General features: G+C 38.3%; 1 protein-coding gene across 12 annotated transcripts in view; it reads right to left on the reverse strand.

Annotated features, from left to right (window-relative positions):
• Unc79 (unc-79 homolog, NALCN channel complex subunit) overlaps nucleotides 1-23749 on the reverse strand; it is a 267146-nt gene that overhangs the window by 131453 nt on the left and 111944 nt on the right. For all 12 annotated transcript variants that reach the window (XM_058577735.1, XM_058577733.1, XM_058577730.1 and 9 more), the window contains 7 exons: nucleotides 19081-19310; nucleotides 17180-17351; nucleotides 15580-15810; nucleotides 7544-7734; nucleotides 6838-6961; nucleotides 4725-4865; nucleotides 1974-2195 (listed from right to left, as the gene is read on the reverse strand). In XM_058577735.1, coding sequence (XP_058433718.1) covers nucleotides 1974-2195; nucleotides 4725-4865; nucleotides 6838-6961; nucleotides 7544-7734; nucleotides 15580-15810; nucleotides 17180-17351; nucleotides 19081-19310 — 1311 coding nt within the window. The remainder of the gene's footprint in view (nucleotides 1-1973; nucleotides 2196-4724; nucleotides 4866-6837; nucleotides 6962-7543; nucleotides 7735-15579; nucleotides 15811-17179; nucleotides 17352-19080; nucleotides 19311-23749) is intronic.

Here is a 23749-nt window from a genome sequence, read left to right on the forward strand (position 1 = left end):
AATTATTTTAAAAATCACATGTAACATTTAACAGAGTTGTTTTAAAATGCATCACTTTGTGATATTTTATACACTTAAAAAAAATGCTATTCCTCATCTACTTTCCAGATCTTGGTTTCTAATTACTGCAATCCACTTAGTGGATAGGAATCAGGGATCCTTGGAGAAATGGCCAATTCCAGGGCTGGGGCAAGGAAAATATAAGATGAACCTGGAATATCTTGTCATGCCAGAAATTAAGGAAATGTTCAAAGAATGATATGAACATGTCAGAAGAACACAGAGCCAGCTTTAACAGACTCCCACTGGCCAATATGAGCAATAAAATAAATAATCATAGTTAAAGATTATAACTTACCGAATAAAATAAAAAATATCACTTGGCAGCCATCATAGTAAAAATTGATGCAGGCATGAAATGAATGTCAGTGCTAAAAAGTCTCATTAAAAAAAAAAAGGAAATCTCATCATCTGAAAGTGTTTCCCTACAAGTTACTTGCTATTTACAAAAGGGAAAATACAGGTATCCCTGGTATCTACAGGGGATTGGTTCCAGAACCTACCCACATATATGAATTTCCATAGCTTTATATAAAAATGTTACAATATTTGCATGTCATGTACATGTATTCTCCCATTTATGTCAAACCATCTCTAGATTACTTACAATACCTAACATGATGTAAATGTTATATAAATAGTTGTTATACTATATTTAGAGAATAATAACAAAAAATAAGTCTGTACATGTTCACTATAAATGCACTGTTTTCAAAATTTTTTTTAATACTTGGTTGGTTACATCTGCTGATATGGAACTCCTACATACCCAGGGCTGATTTGTAATGACTCAATAGAGAAAATTGGCAGAAATCATATTGTAAACCAAGTGATCAAAGTTATTACTAGTAAGGGGTCAGTATTATATCTGTGCCTCCTGACATGATGCACTACAAAGGACAGAACATCACATCTTTGGTTCTTCCTGCCAAAAACGTATGAGCCAAATTAAGTCATAAGGAAATGTCAGACAAACTCAAAGTGAAACACATTCAACAAAACAACCAAACTATATTCTTGAAAACTGTCAAAGACATGCACAATAAACAAAAACTGAGGGACTGTCCTGAATTAAAGAAGACCAAGAAACCAGCACCAGTTGTTGCTGTGAGTGACCCTAGATTGTTCCTAGATAAAAAACAGTGTTTTTTTCCTTATGATATAAAAATGATACTTTTATTATATCAATTTTAAATGAGTAATTTCTGTAAGATAGATAAAATATTTCCTGATTTGATAACTGTACTGTGATTATGTTAGATAATATCCTTATTTTTTAGAAACCACTCTGGAGTACTTGGGGATAAAGATACCATGTTTTCAATTTACTCTCACATGATTCCTTAAGAAAATTCATTTATATGCATACAGAGAAAGAGAGAGAGAAAGAAGTACATGTGCTAAATGTTAACATCTGAAGAATTTGAGACAAGAGTGCTCAGGAGTTCTTTATACTATCCTTGCAACTTGTCAGCAAATCTAAAATTATTTAAGAATAAAAGTCTTTTTAATTTATTTTTTTAAAATTATCTTTGAAAATCAACCCATAAGATATATTAAAATTAGTCCCATCACTATGGAGTTGTACCTCACTGTTTCAAAAATAGTTTTGTCCAGTTTGTTCATCCAATTTATTCAACAGAATCAATTCTAATGAAGCCATAATCTTCTAAAATTCAAATCCATTCTCACATGTCAGCATCATTGCAAATATCTACACAAGTAGTTTTCAGGCTATTTAAGAAATTTCCAAAGCAATATGTAAAATGACCTGAGTGATGCCAGTGTGTATCACTTTTATTTTCAAATCACTTCAGTAAGTGTGAAGATGCCCAACACATGGAAAGAATCACTATACAATGTTTTTCCTCCTTCTTCACCTTTGAACTAAGGGAAGCTCATGCTTCAGCTACCTGTTTCAGGAGAAGATCAAACATGAGGATGAAACAGTTTAGATTCATTTCATCATCTTCACAATCAAAGTCAATAGTCCTTCCTCCTGGGTGTCCAAAATTCTTGAAAGGGCTACGGAATGGACTACGCATAGGACTCCGAAATGGACTCTGGAAAGGACTATGAAACGGACTCAGCATACTGTGCTGAACTCGTCGCCCAGGATCAGAGGCAACACTCACCTACGAGAAAGAAAGGCAACACACATAAATGAATTCACAGAAGCTCAAATGGCTGCATAAAATAATTAGGGACTCTACAGAAGGCATTTCCAGCTGTCACACAGATTTCCTTTGACATTACCCAATGACATTAGTACCTCCAAATACAACTAATCCTCTCAACACATTAAAATGAAAGAACCATCCAAGTTTTCAGACTAATTGTCAAAGAATGAAACATCAACACTGGAAAATGAAGGCATTTGTCATATTTTTCATCCCATCAAACAGTTCCAATTAAACTATATTATCTGAATCTAGTTTAAAAACCATAACCTGAAAAAATGAGGAATTACAAAAAGTAAAATAATGCAAGATAATTTTTAGAAAAATAAGCACAGAATCTCAGATTAATATGACTAAAGAAGAATGGCCTCTGGAGATTATAATGATTAACTATCACAAGAAAATAATAATATAACTCTGCTTATATATCCCCCAAGCCTCACCTCCAGCCCTCATTGCCCTTCTCTGCCCACCTTCATGCCATGAGTGTTTTGCACTAAGTATACCCTGCTCCTTTGCTGCTTGGCCTCCAGGTGGGTTCAGTGGATGAAGGCACCAGAGAGCACCTGCAGCTGGCAGGGCAGGAGGCAGGAGTGTTTCTCCCCACCCACTTCCTGGCTTTGGAGCTGCACCTGGGAAGTGTCGCATCACTCCGCAGCTTCTCCAGCAGCCCTTCCTTCTAGTGTCGGCTCTCAGTTGGCGCCAGGAACTTTCTTCCTTGTTCTTTCAGCCCTAGGGGAATAGAGGCTTCCTACCAGACTGTCACTAGATTCTGGGTGCTTCATCAACTCTTATTGCTGCTATAACCTTTTCCATAACTCTACAGACAGAATTTCCATTAAAGTCTCTTCATTTTAACCATCTGGAATAAATTCTGTATCAGAGCCCAGACTGTCATAACTGTGTATCACTTTTATTTTCAAATCATATTTTCTCTCATAAAGATCTTTCTAGGAACCCGAAAGCTCCACAGCCACTATTTTTAAGGCAAAGAGGAAGAGCACCCCATTAAGAATTGGAATACCTGGATATTTACAGTGTTATTTATGAATCACTTCACTTACCAAGTATCAAGTTAAGTAGCTGTAAAGTGAGGATAATGAGTTCTTCCCTGACTGCTTCACACAATTCTGTGATATTGTTCATTGTGAATACTTTGCACAGAATAAAGTACCACACAAAGTAATACCATTTTAAAGGTTATAGAAGAAAGAAATAAAATTAGGTGGTTGGCAGCTTGTTCCTAACAGGCCAATGAAAAAGAAGTGATTTATTTTTGAGTAATGAATACAAACCATGATCCTATCATCATGTTAGGTTTCTTATTCCCTAGACATCAGTTGGCATGGGGACAGTGTTATGGTTTAGATATGAGATGTCTCCCAAAAGCTCATGTGTGAGACAATGCAAAAAATTTTAGAGGTGAAACGATTGGTCACGAGAGCCTTAACCTAAAGTCAGTGCATTGATCCTGATAGGGATTAACTGGGGGATAACTGTAGGCAGGCAGGATATGGCTGGAGGGGGGGGCATTGGGGACATGCCTTTGGGGTATATATTTGTCTCTGGAGAGCAGAATGGTTTTCTGATGCCTGGTGTCCAGTCCTGGGCCACTTTCCTTCTCACCACCCTTCTACCATGGTGTTTTCCTCACCTCCAGCCCAGAGGAATGGAGTCGGAGGTTATGAACTGAGACCTCTGAAACCACAAGCCCCAAAGTAAACTTTTCCTCCTCTTAAAATTGTTCTTGTCAGGTCTTTTGGTCACAGCAGCAAAAAGCTGACTAAAACAGGCGGGTTCCATGGAGAGGTCTGACAGGAGGGTTGGGAAGTCCTTGCCCACCCTCCAGGGAGAGTCGGCCTCTCAGAAACTGCACATGGCCAGCAGAAACCACATCAGATTACCCACAGAAACAGTATCAAGAATTTCTAACAGTTTTTGAACACTTTTCTCATCCACAGAGATGTAAAGAGGTCAATAAAACGAGCTCAGTTAGTTCATACTGACAGCACTATCTACAGTCACCACCAACTGATTTCGTTTTCCCAAAACACAATGACAAAAAGCAAAAGACAAAAAACCATCCAAACTCCTCACAATGTGTGTGAAGCACTGATTTGCCCAGTAGCTGGAATGAACTCTCATTTATCAGGAGAGGTGGGGTAGAGGGGGCATCAAAAAAGCTATGTTTTTTTTGTTTGTTTGTTTGTTTTGTCTTTTCCTTTTATCAGTAGTGAGAGAGAGCAAAAATTAATTTTTCCCAAAGAAAAATAAAAAACTCAATAACTTATTGATTATAGACTATACCAAATCTATCTCAGATAAATGTTTTTTATTTAACGTACTTTTAAAATTACTGAAATGAGATGTGATTTTAAAAAGTATCTTCAGAGAGATTTCTTATGATGCTACTTTCAAGCTTGATAAAACTGACAAGGATTTTTTAAATCTTAAGACAGACAAGAACAATCAGGTAATAATTACCCTTCGAGCTGCAAGGTTCCCTGCCAGTTCACTGACTCTTGATTTTCTTTGATTTGCCAGTTCTTTGACAGAATTAACTCCATCAGAAAACATGCTTATTAAGAGTTGAAGTGGAACCATGATATCTAACTCCGATAATACCTGGAGAAAAAAAGGACATATTCCCCCCAAACATGTCAAATTTAAAACTCTGAAAGCTACATTTGATAATTTTTTCCCTAAATCAAACTATTAAGCATGAGGACATTCAAACTTACTCATATTCTACAGTCATCCTCAAATTTTTGCACCAAGAAAATCGAGGGTGTCTTTAAACTGAGTTTTCCCTACCCTGATATCCAATAAGTCGCCATGTTCTTTCCACAGAAATCATCAAGTTTCTCTTGATGCTATCCCTCCTCCTTATACCCAGTGCTATTGCTTTCGCTCACATCTTTCTCCTGGACAACAGAATCTGGTCGTATCTTCCTTGAGTTCCTCTGCACTCTCACCTGATAACCCCATCCAATCTTGCTGTCTGGTACAAGCTTATGTCTTTCTGGGCCAAAATCAAGTCATCTTATTTGAAAAGAATTTCCTGGAAATCTATACCTGCTTCCTTCAGACAGAAAAAAAATAACCCTAGTCTCTGCTTCTTAGAGCTTTATACATATGTTTATTATAGTAATTACCACTTTTGCTGCGTTTAATTATCTGTTACTATCCCTCACACCATGATCTGCTTACAGAAAGGAAGTATGGGGGAAGAGCTACCTTACAGTGCCTGGCACGCAAGAGCTCTGAAAAATTTTCCAATTAATGCATATATGATTCAATTCCAACCACTGTATTGTCCAGTCCCCTCCCCAAAAGGTGAGACCAGGAGTTTGAAACCTTCAACTACAGCACACTGCCTTCACAGTAAGGCCATATTAGAGCCAAATCCATAGAACCTGTGGACTGTATCTGACCTAACTCTGGTGGGGACAGAGGTTTGCAGCTTAAGGGGTGTGTCACAGAATACTGAGGCAACATTTAGCCCTGTATAGGAAAGACCGGCTTTCCTAAAATAAAAATTATCTTACTGAAATCTATGTGGAGATAAAATAAGTTAAATTCTGAATCCCAAGGTGACTTTTTTTTTTCAAATGCTCCCTTTACTCTTTGTTAATTCTAAAAAATATTGTTCCTTAGTTTAGAATCCAGAAAGGCCTTTTTTGCAACTTGAAAGGCACATAGGAGAAAGGTGTATAAGAGTTCATCTTTGTGTGACACAGAAATGCATCTGAGGCTAGAGACGTAGCTCAGTGGGACAGAATATGCTGGAATGCATGAGGCCCTGGATTCAATCCCCAGCACAGCAAAAGAAAATTGTAAAAAAGTAACTATAACCATAGTTACTCTAAACAATAAATTTGTCCTTATTTTCTGAAACTGCCCAAAACTTTACATCAGATATTCAACTCGATTTAATAATTTTTTATTAAATATTCATTAAATGCAAAGCATGAGAGGAAACGATGAAGAGAGTTGTAAATTCAAAAAAATAAAACCCAGTCCCTGAACCCAAGGAGTGTGTAAGCAGGAGAAGAAACAAAAACTAACTCTAAGAAAGAACAGATTTCACACAGAGAAGCTGTGGGGAAAGAAAAGCGCTCGATGGACAAATGGGGGTGTAGAGCAGCGGGAAACATCAGAGGAGACCCCTCCGAGCTGGGCTTTACAGGAGAGGTTGGAGTTCACAGGAGAGGCAGAAAAGAGAGTCATTCCCGGTTGAGGAAGCAGATGAGCCACTCCCTCCCTTAATCAGTAGTCCTCACCCTTCCAAATAAAGGACCTGTTTAATACTAAAAGTTTTTCAGAATCCCAGACAGCAAGTAATATAAGGACCAAAAATCTCTATGAATTCAGTAACACTATTGCATAAATTTATATTTGATAACCATAACTAGAGCTACATATATTTGAAATTTAATCATTTATTTATGACTAGGAGATATTAGTCTACAATAATCCTCAATGAACACATGAACTTATGACCCTGCAAAACCTCCCACCCCTCTAACAAGGCTAAGAACTTAGCTTCTAGGATAAGAACTATTACCCCAAACAATCATAAGTATCATTCACTTACATGAAGCCATAATAAAGCTTGTTCCTGCACAGAGGAGGGGTAGCCTGTAAACCGACAGCTAATAAATCCAAACATCTCTTCCAATGAAAAAGGCAGAGGACAGAGCTCAATGTCAAACATTTTGCTGGAAAGCAGAGCAACAAAAGTAAATGACCAATGGGCACACATGAGGGTAAACTGATACCACCAAAGTATTTCTCACTATACCCTATTTGGAGAGCCAAACCTTTTAGATGAGTTTGTGCTCTGACCTATTATTAGTATAACTTGTTTCACTGTAAGAGAATTGTTTACATCATAGAAATACATATAAATAATTCACATGGAATCACATTAATGCCCATATGCATATTAGGTTTAACAGAAGGAATTACATTTCTAAGGAATTAGAGCTGCATCCTAGCCTCTAAAAATATTTTATCTTTGTACTTTTCCAACACAGTCAATTTCAATTCATATTTGAAAATAAGCAAACAATGTGATGTATATTTATTATTCCTCAAGAACAAGATCTTTTCTGAACAATTTCAAATCATTTTGATTCAATTAATAGTAGCTATTTTATTTGTGGCTTCCCAATTCTCATAGAATTGTTAAAAAGGGAGATTACACAAAATGCTTAGTAGAGTACCTAGCACACAGTACATGCTTGATAAATGTTAGATATCAATATAATTGCGGTGACTTCATTAAACTACTTACCCACCTTAATACTTCCCTGAATTCCTTTAACTGATTATCTGGGACTTCTGTTCTGATGGCTTCCAGCCATTCTGGCATAATACACTCCCACACTGATTGGCTGATCACATTGTAGGGGATCAGGCAAAGGATCCGGTTGAGACCTTCCTTCAGCTGAGTGACTGTGCTACACGACTTATCCCAGTATCCACCAACCTGGTGGGGTTTTCACAACCACAGGGGAAAAGAACAAAACACTCCTGTTACAATCATACTCAAGAACTTCCTAAAGGAAATGGGTACACAGAAAGGCCAGAGCCTATAACATCGGAGTTCTTGGCCAAGAATATTCAGTGAGATTTGTAAGAATCTACAACTGAACATTAGGATCCATTAGTAGTAAAGGAAAACATAGTTACAAATAGGTCAAATATTGATCACAGGTTGAATTTGAACTATTCTACTTTGTACTTTCCAAATCACAATGACAATTAGAAAGATTTCTTCCTAACATCATTGAAAATACTATGGAGCATTGTTATCTCTAAAGCTTGATAAATTCCTTATAGCATGTGCAGTTACACCTTGCTTCAGAGAAATACGGTTTTCTACTACAACACACTTCATATTATAGATTTTTTTTCCAGAAAACATAGTCCTTATTCTTCTAAAAATTATCTTGCAGTATTTTATTTTTTGTAATTCCTCATTTTTTCAGGTTATGGTTTTCAGTAGAGTTCTGTTTTTCTCTAAGCTGCAAATTCTGCCACAAATTTTTCCTAAGAATGTTTTGAGGCTGGTTGAATTAGTGAATAAAAAGATGCATTTTGTAATGATCAAGATAGTACATCAACTTCCTAGAGGAGGAAAAAAATTTAATCATAAATTTACAAATATAAGTTGTTTTAACTCTGATGTTAAAGATACTATATTTCTCTTATAAAAGTAACAAAGGGTTAACCATTGACAGTTCCCGAGTCTTTACCATGGAAGATAAGGTTTATAGGAAATCATCTTATTTTAAATGAATCCAATTTTTTTCTGTGTGTTTTTGGTTTTTTGTTTTATTTGTTTGTTTTTAGGCTGTGCAAATTGAACCCATGACCTAGCACAAACTAAGAATGCACTCTACCTCTGAGTTACATAACCCCTGCCCAATGACTCCAATTTTAAATGTTTAATGATTATATCTAGAATTCTAGATTATTTAAAAAATTAACCAATTCTATTTTAAAACTCAAATATCTATCTGGTGTCATGCTGATCAAAATCCCAGATGATTAGCTATTTTCAGAAAATGAATTTATTTCTGGGATTTTTATTGTTGCTGTTAATTACAGATAGACTTCAAAGAGCTGACATTGGTAATGTTGAGAACCTGGAATGTATTGTTATGGAGGTTCCTTTGCATTGTAACTCATGGTTAAGCCATGTAAAGACTTGGTTTTGAATCAAATTTTAGAATGCCTTTGGAGATCCTAAATTGTCAATGGCCAGATTATAGATCATTTTATTTGGAAAAACTGTCATGATCAAAAAGATTTTTAAGGGGTAAGGTCAGGACATGGGAGCATGAGGGCTGGCTTGGTGCTTGCTGGCCCAAGGCCAGCACAGGTATGGGAAGCCAGCACAAGATTTAGGATCTAGGGCAGGAGCCAGCAGGAAGGCATCATCCAGGCAGGTGCAGCTGTGGCTGCTGCTGCTGCTGCTCCTGCAGGCAGCAGGCACTGCACAGTCTTGCCTCTGCCACCCTCCAGGCCAGACCCGCTACTGGCCCTTGTTGGGCAATCAGCTGTGCCATTGGGGTACAGGATGTACCCCTGGACTCATGAGTGCTTGTCCCTAATGGATTTGCCCAAGAGTTTGATTGGCACAGTGTGGATGATGTCAACTATGACAGTGTCACCAGGAGTTTGATTGGCACAGTGTGGATGATGTGAACTATGACAGTGTCACCAGGAACATCCCCTAGTACTGAAGCTCCTGTTGGAACACACCAGCCCCAGTGCCAGGGCAGATCTGACCAACATCAAGAGGAAGGGCACAGGACCCTCCACCCTGTTCTGGAGCAACAGCATGTAAGGGAGTTCACAGGCTACTGGTTTGGGAGTATGTCCACCAGTAAGGCATTCCCAATGACACCTGCAAGAATTACTAGGCCAAGGGCCAGCAGTTAGATATGGTTAGCCAGTTGGAATATGCACTAAAATGAGAGTTCCATGCCATTCAGAGCTGTGCCTTCTGAAAAGTGAGTGACGGCGGATCCCTCTCTGGGAAGAACACGATGCCAGAAATCTATACAAATGGTCCCATCAGCTGTAGTATAATGCTAACAACCCCAGAGATATTTGTGTCCAACTCTGTAACAAGGCCTACATAATCAATCTCGTTTTTGTGGCTCAGTGGGATGTCAACAACAGGACCAAGTACTAGATGGTCTGTAATTCACAGTGGACCCTGGGCAAGAGAGGCTGAATAAGGATAACACCTGACTCCTATAAAGATGGAAAGAACACCAGTTAACAACTTTATTATTGAGGAGTACTGAACAGTTGGGGACCCAATTTTTTAAGTCAGATGTCTCTGGAAGAACAGTTGTTTTGTTTTGTTTTTAAAGAAATGATATCATGAACTATAACCAGAGGATCCTATGGCAATATGCACCAGCCTGGTTAGTAGAACTGGGGTGATGGACTATATACCAACACTGTACAGCTAGCAGTGACACTAAGCAGCCAGAAGAGGTGCCTGGCAACACGAGGACCTATGTGGCTGAAAGGACATTCCTGAGAATAAGCTGAAAGTGAGATGACCTCTACACCTGCACAGGACTAGTCCTCCTCCACAAAGACCACAGCCAGCCAGCTACCTAGCAAGCAAGCTACCTAGCAGACAGGAAATTGTGGGACCAATAGAAGGTTTGATACTTTGTATTTGGTAACTGTAGTCTGTAACAGCATTTCTATAACATGTATACTCAGAAAAATTAGAAATTATATCCCATCTATGATTGATATATATCAAAGTGCATAAATGCATTCTACTGTCATGAATAACTAATTAAAACAAATTACAAAAATTAATAAAAATAAATAAAAGAAAAAAGGAGGTAAAATAGTTCAGACATCACCAATTCTTATGTTACCTTGAAATCAATGGGGGAAGAGAGCAGTAAGTGAGGAATAAAAGATCCAACTTCAGGGGCTGGGGCCATAGCTCAGGGGAGCTCTACATTACTTGCCTAGTATACACAAAGCCCTGGGTTCAATGCCCAACACTGGGGGCAAACACACCACTTTAGACAAAGAAAATAAATACAAGTATTTTTAGAGAGCACTTACTGAACAAATGTCCTTTTGCCCATATAAAAGAATCAAATGGAAAGAACAAAACAAAAAAGCACCATGGCTAGTCGAAAAGACTCCCTCAACAAAATTAAAGAAGAGAAATCAAATTTAGAGCTAAAATTAAGATCCACACCCACTACAAACTTCCCTGCACACCTTTCCTACAAATGATCCAGCTGAAGGCTGATGTTCAAGTTCTGATAGAAACTGTTCTAGAAGCCTTCCCTAGAAGGTTAACTGAACTACAGTAAAACTGCTCAGAGGGCAGCAACACATTCTAAAGGCTTTGTTAAACAATTTATAAAAAACATTCCCAAAACATAGAGCTCTAAATCCAAAAGCCCCAGAATATAGGAATCTTCATTTCTATATCAGTGGGAAATTTTTTCTCTGATATAAAGAAACAAATTCAAAATAATTTAGTTGGATGAGCAGGCCATCCCCTTAATGTTATTATTGAGGCCACCACCCAATTCTTTGAAGAATTAAAAACAACTGTCCTGGCTGGGGTTGTGGCTCAGTGGTAGAGTGCTTGCCTAGCACATGTGAGGCCCTGGGTTCGATCCTCAGTACCATGTAAAAATAAATAAAATAAAAGTATTATGTCCAATTACAACTAAAAAATAAATATTAAAAAAAAACCCCAACAACTGTCCTTGCCTTACCGACTTTATAAAAACAGAAATGTGGCTCTAGGAGTAACCCTGAGCCACCCATCTTTCTTACCAATCTCAAACTTCTGCTGTTCATCACACAATACTTGCAGATACTGTAAAAAGTTTGGACAAAAAGGAACTTTCCTGCCCTAAGGGAGAAGAAAAGTTCAAATAGTAGCTGCCCTACGCCTCTGCCTGCTTAGTCAGCCACCCTGAGACCTCACATCAACTAGCCCTCAGCCTGGCTATAAGACCTGCAGGCTCTCAGGGCAGGTAATTTCGACTGCCCTTAAAAATGCCTCCTTGTAAAAGCTCAACAGTACCCTGAGAATTCACTGTTTGTTCCACACAAAACTTGGTAACTGGCAAACATGCCCCTGACACACCCAGAGCAGGCACTTTAGACATCTCCTACAGAACCTGAGAGCCTCTTTAAAATGCAGACTCCAAGGGAAAGAACTCTGGCTTAAGCCCCAGAATTAGGCCCGTTACTTTACTGTACTACTGCGTCTTGACATAAAATATGAGAAATTAATTTTTCCTGATACACACCAATTAATACCCTTAATACTTTGGGGGGGGGATTGAATGCTGGGATGTTACTGGGATTGAATGCTGGGATGATTTACTACTGAGCTACACCCCCAACCCTTTTACCCTTTTAGCTTTTTGAGATAGAGTGTTATTAAATTTCTTAGGGTCTCACTAAGTTGTCTAGGCTGGCCTCAAACCGATGATCTTCCTGCCTCAACCTCCCGAGTCACTGGGATTACATGTGCCACCATGCCCAGAACACTTAAATTTTAAAACCCAGTGCCTTTTTCCTTAGTTCATCTCAGAAAAATTAGCCTATCTATTCAGGGATGAAATCTACCAAATTATGCTATATCCATGTACAAACATACCACAATGAATCCAACTTGTATATACAATGGGGATTATATATATATATATATATATATATATATATATATATATATATACACATTCACGCACATATATGTATATGTGTGTATATATATACATACACACACAAAATTGGGATTATATATATGAGTGTGTATTTATATGTGTGTATATATGTATACACCAATGAAAAATGAATTTAATAAATAAATAAAAGAACTTGGGGGCAAAAAAAAAGACTACCATAAATAGTACATTGTTTAGGTAGAGATGGGGTTACAGAAGTGAGGTGTATTCATGGGGAAAAAAATAGCTTCTCTAGACTAAAACAACCACCTGAGGTTTAGCACACCTCCCTGAGACTACATATCAGGGCAAATAAAAAGAGTTAAAGGTCTCTCTGACAAATATTGGTTAAAAAAAAAAAAAAAAGCTTTAGCCCTTGCATTGAACAGGGAAGGACTTATTCCATCTGCAAGAATACAATTCAAATAAAAGTCAGACAAAGATGAAGACCAAACCTTACACAAACTAGTGAGTCTGTACTCCTTTGAAAGTTGCAAGGTCTCTATTTTGTCTCTCTATATGTCTTTGTATAGACATTATGTATATGTGGACTCTCTTCTTACCTCTAGCTACTAGTACTGCCAAATTATTTATAAAATCCTTTACAAGAGAGCCCTATTATAAATAGGTTTCAAAAATTAAGTGCTTATACAAGTTAAATATTCCTAAAAGTCTCAAAAACATAGGAACTGACTCAAATGTGTTAAGTTTATGTGATCTGTGTAAATCTTTGGTAAATAAAACTCGTTTAATATTGTTGGTTTAATAAAAGCAACTGTTTTTCAGAATTATTAGCACTGCATATGATAAACATTATATTTTTAATCTTCTTGAGTTTACTAGTCAAATACATTAATGTATTTAGATGTTCAAGACTGCACAGATTTGCTGGGCGTGATAGTGCACACCTGTAATACCAGTGGCTCAGGAGGCTGAGGCAGGAGAACCAGCAAAAGTGAGGTGCTATGCAACTCAGTGAGACCCTGTCTCTAAATAAAAATACAAAAAAGGGCTGTCCAATATCTAAAATGTTCTCAACTACTGTTCTCTGGACTCAGAAACTAGATTTATAATTTACTACAATCATTAATCTTTGTTTTGCTTTTTTGTTCCTCATGCTAATCTATGCTTTTTCCCGTGTGCAGATCTCTTACCTCACATTTCCTAACTAGAAGCTTCTCTCCACAGCAATCTACCTAGCTTCTTTTGTAAGTGTGAAAATTCAAGGGAAGTTTCAGAGGAAGAAAGGTGAGGATCCACTCAAACGCCCAGAATTGGCATCAAGATTATTTTAAAGTGAAAACATTTGAGCTAAAGAAGGAACAGAAAGAAACCTTATCTGAATTTCTAATATTGAACTAAAACAAAGTCCAGAAAATAAACCTCCCTCCCAAGGGAGTTTCCTATGAATTCAGCTGCCATACAGACAGGCCACTTCCTGCCCATCTGCAGTAGTGTCAAAAAAATAAAAAATAAAAAAATTTCCAAAACATCTCACCAACTCCTAAAAAAACAAAAAACAAAAAAAAACCCTTTGTTTGGTTTGCTATATAAATCTTTTATTTCTGTCTATTCGGGGAGTAATTCATCATTGAGTACTCCCACATGTACTCATAAACAAACCGTGTCTTCTCTACTGTTACTCTATTATCAGTTAACTTTCAGACCACCAAAAACTGGACCCAATTAAGAAAAGTTTTCCTATTAACATAATAATTTCTTCTCATATTCCTGGGTTGGATCACACCAATTCTTCACCACTCTAAGAGAAATAATAATAGAAAACATATTAACACAGGCAAAGAATTCCAGTAAATGGGAAATTTCCATTATGTAAAAATTCAAATTTATAATTGAGTCAGTAGGTGGCACCAAAGAAAAAAGAAGTATATCTGGATAAATGCACACATCACTGAGTCCTGGAAATCAAATAAAAGCTACTCCTTCAGATGGTCTGTGTTCTGTTTTATCCTTAAGTGTCCTATTTCAATGCAGTTTTAAATTGAAAATTGCCTAAAGGTCTTTTTGAATGGAAACAAAAAAATTACAAATAAAACTTAAAAACTACTTAGAGGGCTGGGGCTGTAGCTCAATAGTAGAGCACTTGCCTAACATGTCTGAGGTACTGGGTTCAATTCTCAGCATCACCTATAAATAAAATGAATAAAATAAAAGTACATCAACATCTAAAAAATATATTTAAAAAATACTTGGAAAAAAATTTCATGTATTCCTGCCAAAAACTGATTTTGGGCATCTATTTTTTCTGGGTTACACACAAATTATATCATATTGAAAATATATGAGGTGCTCTCAGCTGTACATCTGCAACCTGTGATCCACTGAGAGAAGCAAAAGGTACTCACAGAGAAATCTGCCCCCTAAACTGGGAAAATAGAAGTGTTCTGGCAGTCTCTGAGCAGTTTTGGAATTTCAAATGGCAGTGCAGGAACTGTACCACCGTCTTTAGAAATATACATGGAACCACAGAAAGTCCCTCTTCTTCAATAGTAGCCTTTCCACAGACTAAGCCAGGAAAGGACTAAGCCCTAGCAACCCCACAGAAAAAGCTGTGAATGCTGTTGGTTGTTTTTTGGTACCAGGGATTGAACCTAGATGCCCTTTACCACTGAGCCACATGCCCAGACCTTTCTGTATTTTATTTAGAGACAGGGTCTTGCTGAGTTGCTTAGGGCCTCATTAAATTGCTGAGGCTGGTTTTGAACTCTCGATCCTCCTGCCTCAGCCTCCCAAGCCACTGGGATTACAGGCATGTGCCACCACTCCAGGCTGGTTGTTTCTTAAAAGATATATTCAGCAATGTCAAGAGAGAATGCTTTCTTAAATTCTTAAAGATACCTCAAAAATCCATTTTGCCATTCATTCTTCCATATCCCAAACCAACATCAAAGCAGCACATCACAGAAGATGCACTTATTAAACTTCTTTGGCTATTGGTCAGAATTAAAAAGATGAAAGAGAGATGCTACTCCTCTGTCCACAATGACAACATTCTGACAGTCAAGGTGGTGCTTCTCCCTGAGCCCTCCTCCCTAACAAGGTTCAAGCTATTGGCCTCCACTTACCCTGGCAAATTCCATGGGTTTGGGAAGAAGGCACATGACCATGACATCAAAGCGAACATCACACACTGTCTTCAACCACTTGGTGACAAACTGTGGCTTCAGTTTTTCTACCAAGCTTCCAACTTCATCATCCATCATGTATGCTGTGGAGTGAAACCACTGAAATACCATGGCCACCAGCCGGGCCAAACTTTCTGTAGGCGTGTTCTCACTGGGTGTGCACAGGCTCACCTGGGGCAGAAAGAGTAGACACTTGTTCAGTCTCCGTCCTTCATTACAAAATTACTGCATGTACATTTACAGGCAAAAAAAAAAAAAAATGTTCCAGAAAATCTATTTGAAACAGGCAGTTTTATAAATGATGATCATTTATCCAGAAATTATGTTCCTCTCTACAGGGACAGATGGAGTGCAACAATAATGTCCCCTCAAGATTCTGCCTTCCAACAGCATTTCTTTCCTACAAGAAATCTATTACATAACCTAGCTAGATAATGCTTCCAAAAATTAAGTCCATGAAGTGCTATTTCATGAATATCTTCAAAGAAAAATAATATACATACATTTCATTTCTAACATGATCAGATTTAGGTAAGAATTTTGTAGCAGTAATAATTCTAATACTTTGAGGCCCCTACTTTATTACCATATTATAAGTAGATTTTTTTTTAAAAAAATCATTTATTCATTCATTTGGAGATAATCTTTTATTCAGTATTGTAGCAGGGTACAAGAATACAAAAAGTAAAGAAAGCACTGCCCCTGCCCTCAGAGTTCCCAGCAATAGTAGCCATGGTATTATTAGATAACAAGTTCTTGGAAGCAAGACATGCAAAATCAACAATTAAATCCCAATTTGGTAAAGACTTTTTCAGGAAACTGTGTGCAAGCATAAAAGAAACACATCACTATGGAGACTTAATCCATGTCTGTAGCCAGCAAAATAAATTAATAAATAAAAGCCTGCTTTCTCTGCACAATCAGTGCATTTGGCTGGCTTCAGGTTTTAGATCTATATGGTTAATCTCCACTGAATAAGAGTTGCAATGGAATCAGTCAGTTGCTATCACTGATTCCTTGTGTAAGTTTGGCTGTGATTTCTGTAGTTTACAAGAAACTGACTTAAATATACATAAAGCTCCATAGAAATGGCTTTCAAGAAAAATTTCATGTACATGAAAGAAAGGATGTAAGTTATCTGTAAATTATGTTGAACCCAGTACTTTACAATCCATACTAGCAAGTTTCCCATTTGCACCTTGTCAAGAAAGTGCATTTCAACCAGGCAAGGCCGTGACATTGCAGGTTTCAATGCCTGAGAGTTTATTAAAGTCAACCAGGGAGCTTTTTAAAACATTTCCAGAACTATAGGTAAGATCTAGACACTGTTAGTTTTTAAACATTTTCTTAGGTAAATCTAATGGGCAACCCAGAGCTGACAGCCACTGCACCTCAAAGTATACTGCCCTAAGATTAATTTATAAGCACTAAGATAATTTTTCAATATTTAGTATTTACTCCTTTCAAAAGAACAGGAGAAATCCCTCATCAGTGCAATAAAAAACAAGAAAGCAGAGAATAGTTAACTTCTTTTTCTTACTAAGAACCATATTCCAAATTGACTAAGCAGCCTCTGGTCGTGTTTATCATCGTCCTTGTTATCAAAGTCAGCATTATCCAGGGAATGGTGGGAAGAGGAGAGGCCCAGCTGCCGCCGGCGATTCAACTCATGTTCCCGCTGCTCAGCATGGAACTCGGCTTCTTTCAATAAGCTGACAAAATGGGGTGATTTCAAATTAGATTATGGAAAAACACACTGCAAATCATAACCTATCCAGAGCAATTAATTCAAGCATCACAGATCACCTCCTTTAAATTGGTGTGAATTACTCCAAGAAGCCTAATTTCATTTTTTTTTTTACTATTTTATAGTCTATTCCCATTTCAAAGATGAACAAACAAACTGAGGCACAACCAGGCTACTGCCTCCCATCAATTATAAAAAAGCAGAACTGATGTCTCTAATTTCTGGTTCACCAACCATCCTACTGTGAGTCCATTCTTCTTCATGTCTACCATGAAGGCCATGTAGATAGGAAATGTATGATACAAGGAGAAACTGAGCACCTGTATCCAAATGGAAAAATATTCAATATTTGGTATTCAAAGACCTGAAAGTAATACAATGAAGACTCCTTTTCAATTTGCTAAACAAATAACAACTTTAAAAATAATAATGTTGATAAGGGTTTAGCAAAAACTAATAACTTCATATTCACTGTTGGCATTGTAAATTCATATACATGCTTTGGAAAGCAATTTAGTAAATTATCAAGAACAATTAAAATATTCAGACCCTTTGATTAGTTAACCCACATCTGGTAATCTACCCTAAGAAAATAAAGGAAGAACATTATGCACAAACATATTGAAGAGTTCTTTATAAAATTTGAAAAATTAGATGCAATCTAAATATCTAATGGTGGAAGTAAATAAGTCATATCTAGATGAATATGATGTATTCACTAAAAAGTGATAAATACGGAACTTCACAACGCTGAAAGAGCTAATTATATAATGTTGTATCAAAAAGAGCGGCAGATTCACTGTGATTAGAGTTATATAAATAAAACTTGAATTTGAATGAAACTAGATGATGTGCAAAACTAACCATTATGACAGTATGGCTGTTTGGTTTTGTTTGTTTTGTTTTCTATTTCCAAACTTGCCATGATGCTTGATTTAACAAACATTTCTACTCTGTGTCAACCGCTGGGATAAGAGAAATAGAAAAGACCCTCTCTGTCCTTAAAACTTACATTCTAACAGTGGTGTTTTTGTTTTGTTTTTAATCTTGCTTCCTTGGATATTACGTATATTTTTAAAAGAATAAGAAGAACAAGTATAGAGATTATCATTTCAAATGCTGATTTCTCCTTCATCTAATAGAAGGAGAAAACCCCTGTAGCCTTCAGATCAGGCCCTGTCTCAATTCCTGGGCCTCAAGCTTGACCCCAGTACCACAGAACTTGGAGTCCTTCCCCCACTTCTCACTCACATGCAAAAGATTTGTTCCTGTGGCTTTGCTGCCCTCCTGACTGGCTAATGCTGCTGTCACTCAAGGCAGGCATCCCTATCTCTGATGAGGTCTCCAGTTACCTATTACCCCTGGCTCAGGGCTGTCATTGCTCACTAGAGTGGTTCACAATTACAAACTTGTAAGTTCTTCTAGTCCCTGCCTGAGTAATTAGAAGACAATTCTGTCTCTCAAGTGCCTAGTGCAATGCCTGGCCTGTACCTGGCATTGGACAAAAATATTTATTGAATTCACAATTGAAAGCATCATCGTGTCCACTCTGCAGGAAGGTGAGCTGCTAGACTGCGGGCATCTGAACTTGGGTTGGATGTAAGCTTCTCGGTGCACCAAGGTCAGTGCGGACGCAGGACTGAATAAGAATTGCAATGGAATCAGTCAGAGACACCTCTGGCTAGCTGCGTTACCTAATCACCGCCTCCACTGCGCAGACCAGCTCCTCGGCACCGCACTCCCGCGTGTTGATCGGGGGCGGCGAGGTCTGATAGAGGTGGGTCTCCGCAGCGGCCCCCACCTCATTACTGTGATGATTCGAGTGGCATCTTTTGCAGTACCGAACAGGCCTGTTTCCGTGACGACCGCAGCACCCTGCGGAAAAGCAGGTGACGACTGCTCTTCTAACGTGGGAACTGCAGTTCTAGAAGCAGAAGTGGTGAAATCAGTTAAAAACTGATCCCTTAGGTAAACTTGGCTAAGAACTAAAATAATGGGAAACTTAAGGGACCACCGGAAGTTAACAGCTCATTTCAAAGTACTGCTGGTTTCCAAAATTCAGGTTATTCTCTAATCAGTTAGATTCCAGTTGTAGTCAAAAAGAAAGGTGAAAGGTGTCTTCTAGTGAGAGGGTAAGATACATTCCAGAGATCAGTAGAACTGTACTGAAAAGCCAGGGGATGAGGACACTTTCAGGATTATTTGGAGTTAATGATTCAAGAGTTTTCAACAGAAATATAAAGAAAAATTAGAACTGTGGTTTAGAGAGAGCACATCAGAGTAGGAAAGGAAGAATTTAACTCCCGGAATAAACTCTTTCAAAATTATTTTATCCACCACTGGAAGAGCAGATTTCCACAGCAGCTAGTCTGTCCTTGTTGCATTCAAGGACAGGAAGGGGCCGTGCTGTGCTGAGTTGATGGCCCTAAAGCAAGCCTCTCACTCTCACCAACACACTCTGAAGACCTGAAGAACGTGTCAGTGGACACTACAGGACATGCCAAAACACAGCCAGAACCGTTCACAGAATCAGCTGCTGAAATCAACCACAGGAAGCATCAACAGATGAAGTGATGGTGTGGTGGGGGGGTGGGAGTAGGGTGGTGCAGCAAATAGATTCCTAAGCTCAGGGGGCTGTTGTCAGAGCTGCCCTGACAGGAGGCCAGAAATTAGGCAGCATCCAAGGAAAGCAATCTGAGGACCAGGCAGGACACTCCGACATCAAAAACAAATGGTCAAAAAAACACATGCCTTGAGCCTGTTATGATGCTTCCACCACATGTTCAATGTCAGAGCTCTTCAGCCTTTCAATGGTGCTTGTAAAGATGTGAACACTTCTGGGACATGTCATCTTTAAGAACTCAGAGGTTGGCAAAGCTTTGAGAACACTCCAGAACAGATATCCCCATGGGAGATGGAAAGAAGAAAGCAAGCCCAAAACCTACATAGAACTGTCGACACTAATGAATCGTCATGGGAACCACCATCTCAAAGCAAAGTTTGTTACACTTTGATCATAAGGCTGCTGACTCTGGATCTAGTGCTAGAAACTCAGTTCCAAATAGGAATCAGACCAATACATCATCAGCCCCTGTATTTTACAAAATATCAAGCTCTTCATCCGGTAGCTACATCTTTATTGTCTTAAGAGTTTAAAATATTTCTAGTGTATTTTCTTTTTACTAATAATTCTGGGGGGAAAAAATCATTTGTTGTGACTCCTAAAAAAAATCATTTGTTGTGACTCCTTATCTTCTTTGGCATCCAAATCAGCCTGAATGGATTGTTTTTCCTGAGATCAACATCTCTTTCACCTCACAGTTTCCCTTTGGAAGTACATGAATTATTGGTTTGGGGCTCCTTCTGTTCACCCACCAAACATACCACTCTACCAGCTGAACCACATGTATCAGGATGTATTCTGGTGTTGATTTTTTTCCTCTCAGTTAGTTATGTTTATTGCACAACCCTCCCCCTAAAATATAGGGAGGATTTCCTATACTGAAATCTTAACCTACAGGGTGATGATATTAGTAGTGGGGCCTTTAAAAGGTAATTAAATGGTCACGAGGGCTACACTGCATGACTGGAAATAGTGGCCTTTTAAAAGAGGTCCAGGAGAGCAAGTTCATTCCCACTTCACGAGAGGAGGCAACAAGAGGTACCATGTATGAGAAACAGGCCCTCACCAGACATTAAATCTGCTGAGGCTTGTTTGTAAGCACCCAGTCTATGGTATTGTGTTGTGGCAGCCCAGAGAGACCAAGACAGTGATAATTAGTCTTTAGTCCTACAGGAGTTCCACTGTTACATAAACAAGAGGACGCGGACATGAGTTAGTTGGCAGTTATTGGCTATATATAATATGACCCTGAGTTAAGGTCTACTAGTTCCCATCCTATTTTCTACTGCCCAAATGCCATCCAAATCCTAATATCATTTCCAAATTTTCTGACTTTTTGCTATAGATTTCTTGATTCACTATGTACAAGAAAGGGAACTTTTCTTATTATAATTATTTATGATCAGTGTGACATTTTGCTATGGCTTATGTAGAATGGACAATTCAGATATACAAAGAAAGGGAAATGTCCACAACCCTTCCAAAAGATTGAGTTATATAAATAAAGATGACATCAGAAAGAAATCCAGTAGGTTCATAGATGTATTATGGATACAACAAGAAAATATGAGATGTCCATTATATACCTAGCATAACACTTATTCCTCAAATAAATGCTTACTTGTGGCCATTACTGTTGACCAATTGCCCATTTGCTTTTTCATTTTGTCCTACTGTTTGTGTTCACCCATATTCAAACAGCAGACAGTGACTCCTTATGTTATGCCTTATTCTAGTCCCTGTTATCTAGAGGCCCTTCCAACTTTTGTTACCAATAGGTAGAGTCTATTTCCCCTCCTCCTGAATCTGAGACGGCCTTGGGACTAGCTTTTAACTACTGGAATATATCAGATGTGACAGTGTGTGACTTCAAGCTTCTGTGTCAAGAGGTCTTGTACCCACCACTCTTGCTCTCTTGGGACACTGCTGCCTTGTAGGAACTATCAAGACTAGCCTCCTGGGGATGAGATACCTCAAGAAGAGAGGGTGTTCCAGCCCTTCCAGCAATCCCAGCTGATGCCCCAGACATGAGGGTTAGGATATCTGGGGCCAGCCAACTCTCAGCCTGCCCACTGAATGACAATGCTTGCACATATGAGTCTGGACAAGACCAGAAGAATTGCCCAGTTAATCCAGGTCAAATTTCCAGTCTACAGAATTGTGAACACAAATAAGTAGCTATTATAACAAGATGATATGTTTTTTATGCCATAATAGAAAATATCTCCAGAAGTAAGGTGCAGCCATAGCATAAGTTAAAAATATGTAGCATTGGTGTTGGAACCAGGCAGCGGTGGAATCTAGAAAAGCAGTCAAACATGAAATGATGCAAACTGGAAGAGGTTTAAAAAGGCAGTGAGGAAAATGGTCTTTGGAAGCTAGAAAAAGGAAACCTGTATTTTATAGCATGTATACATCACTGTAGAGCAAGCCACTCTGAGACTCAGAGGTATAAGTCTCACCATCCTCTCCATTAAATAGTAGGGATTCTAAGAATCTTAAAGGCATTATTCCCAGCTGCCTCACAGACTCAACAATATAAAAGAATTTATCTCAGACAGGTTTGTGCATTTAACTTGTGCCTACTGAAGTAGGTTTATAAACTGCTACATTAAAGGCCACAATGTTTTTAATGCAATTATATCAATGTGGACTGAAAGAAATACATACTGAGAGCCTCAAAAAAGATGTTTTTGAAATTCCACATTTTTGTGATGAAAAAGTAAACTAATATGACTACTTAATTGTAAAACAGGCTACTTTTTATAGGAAAAAAGATGGGTATCTCCCAGACAGTGGCGCTAACAGCCAAGAAATCAACTCCCAGGAATTTAGACTAGGGAATAACAAACAGAAGCCGTGTACTCTGCTGAATCTCAGTATGACTCTCATTCCCTCATTCGGCAGAAGAGTGTTTCTACAGGAGTGATGTGGAAATAATGAGACAAATGTCCAGCAGGGTAATATACTAGACACTCCTCTCATCAATAAGTGGAGTTTATTTCCATTCCTTGAATCTGGATGGGGTTGCAACTGCTTTAATCAACAAAATACTGCAGGCTGGGAATGGCAGTACATTGCTGTAATTCTAGCTACTCAGGAGGCTGAAGCAGGAGAATCATTCAAGGCCTGCCTGGGAAACCTAGCAAGACCCTGACTCAACAATTTTTTTTCTTAAAAGCTAGAGATGTAGCACAAAGGTAAAGCACTTGCCTAACATGTTTGAGGCCAAGAGTTCAATCCCCAGGAATGGGAGAGGAAAAAAAAAAAAACAGCATGGCAGAAGTGATGCTTATGTGACTCTCAATGCCAAAGATATGTGGTTTGCATCTGGCTATCTTGAAACATTCTCTCTAGAAGCCTCCTCATCAGGATATTCCTCCTGGAACTCTGGCCAAACCACATGGAGAGGCTCCATGTTTAGGTCTCTGGTCAACAGAACCCACTAACCATGTCTTCTAGTCATTTCATCCCACAGCCCAAACATGACCTGGAAGCCTCTAGATAATTCCAGTTCCAGGTACTCAAGTCTTCCCAGATGAGGCCCCAAACATTCAGAGACAGGTTATCTCCACTATGCCCTCTCCAAGACTCTGACCCATAGAATCTGTGAACATAATTCAGGGCTTGTTTTATGCTGCCACGTTTTGAGTAATTTCTTATTATGCCTACATAATAAATAAATGCATATTTATTTATGTATATAAAATATTTATACATATATAAAAGATAACTAAAAG

Source organism: Marmota monax, unplaced genomic scaffold (assembly GCF_021218885.2).
Source record: "Marmota monax isolate L192 unplaced genomic scaffold, Marmota_monax_Labrador192_F-V1.1 WCK01_AAM20220418_F8-fsc00017, whole genome shotgun sequence".
In the NCBI taxonomy this organism is placed as follows: Eukaryota; Metazoa; Chordata; class Mammalia; order Rodentia; family Sciuridae; genus Marmota; species Marmota monax.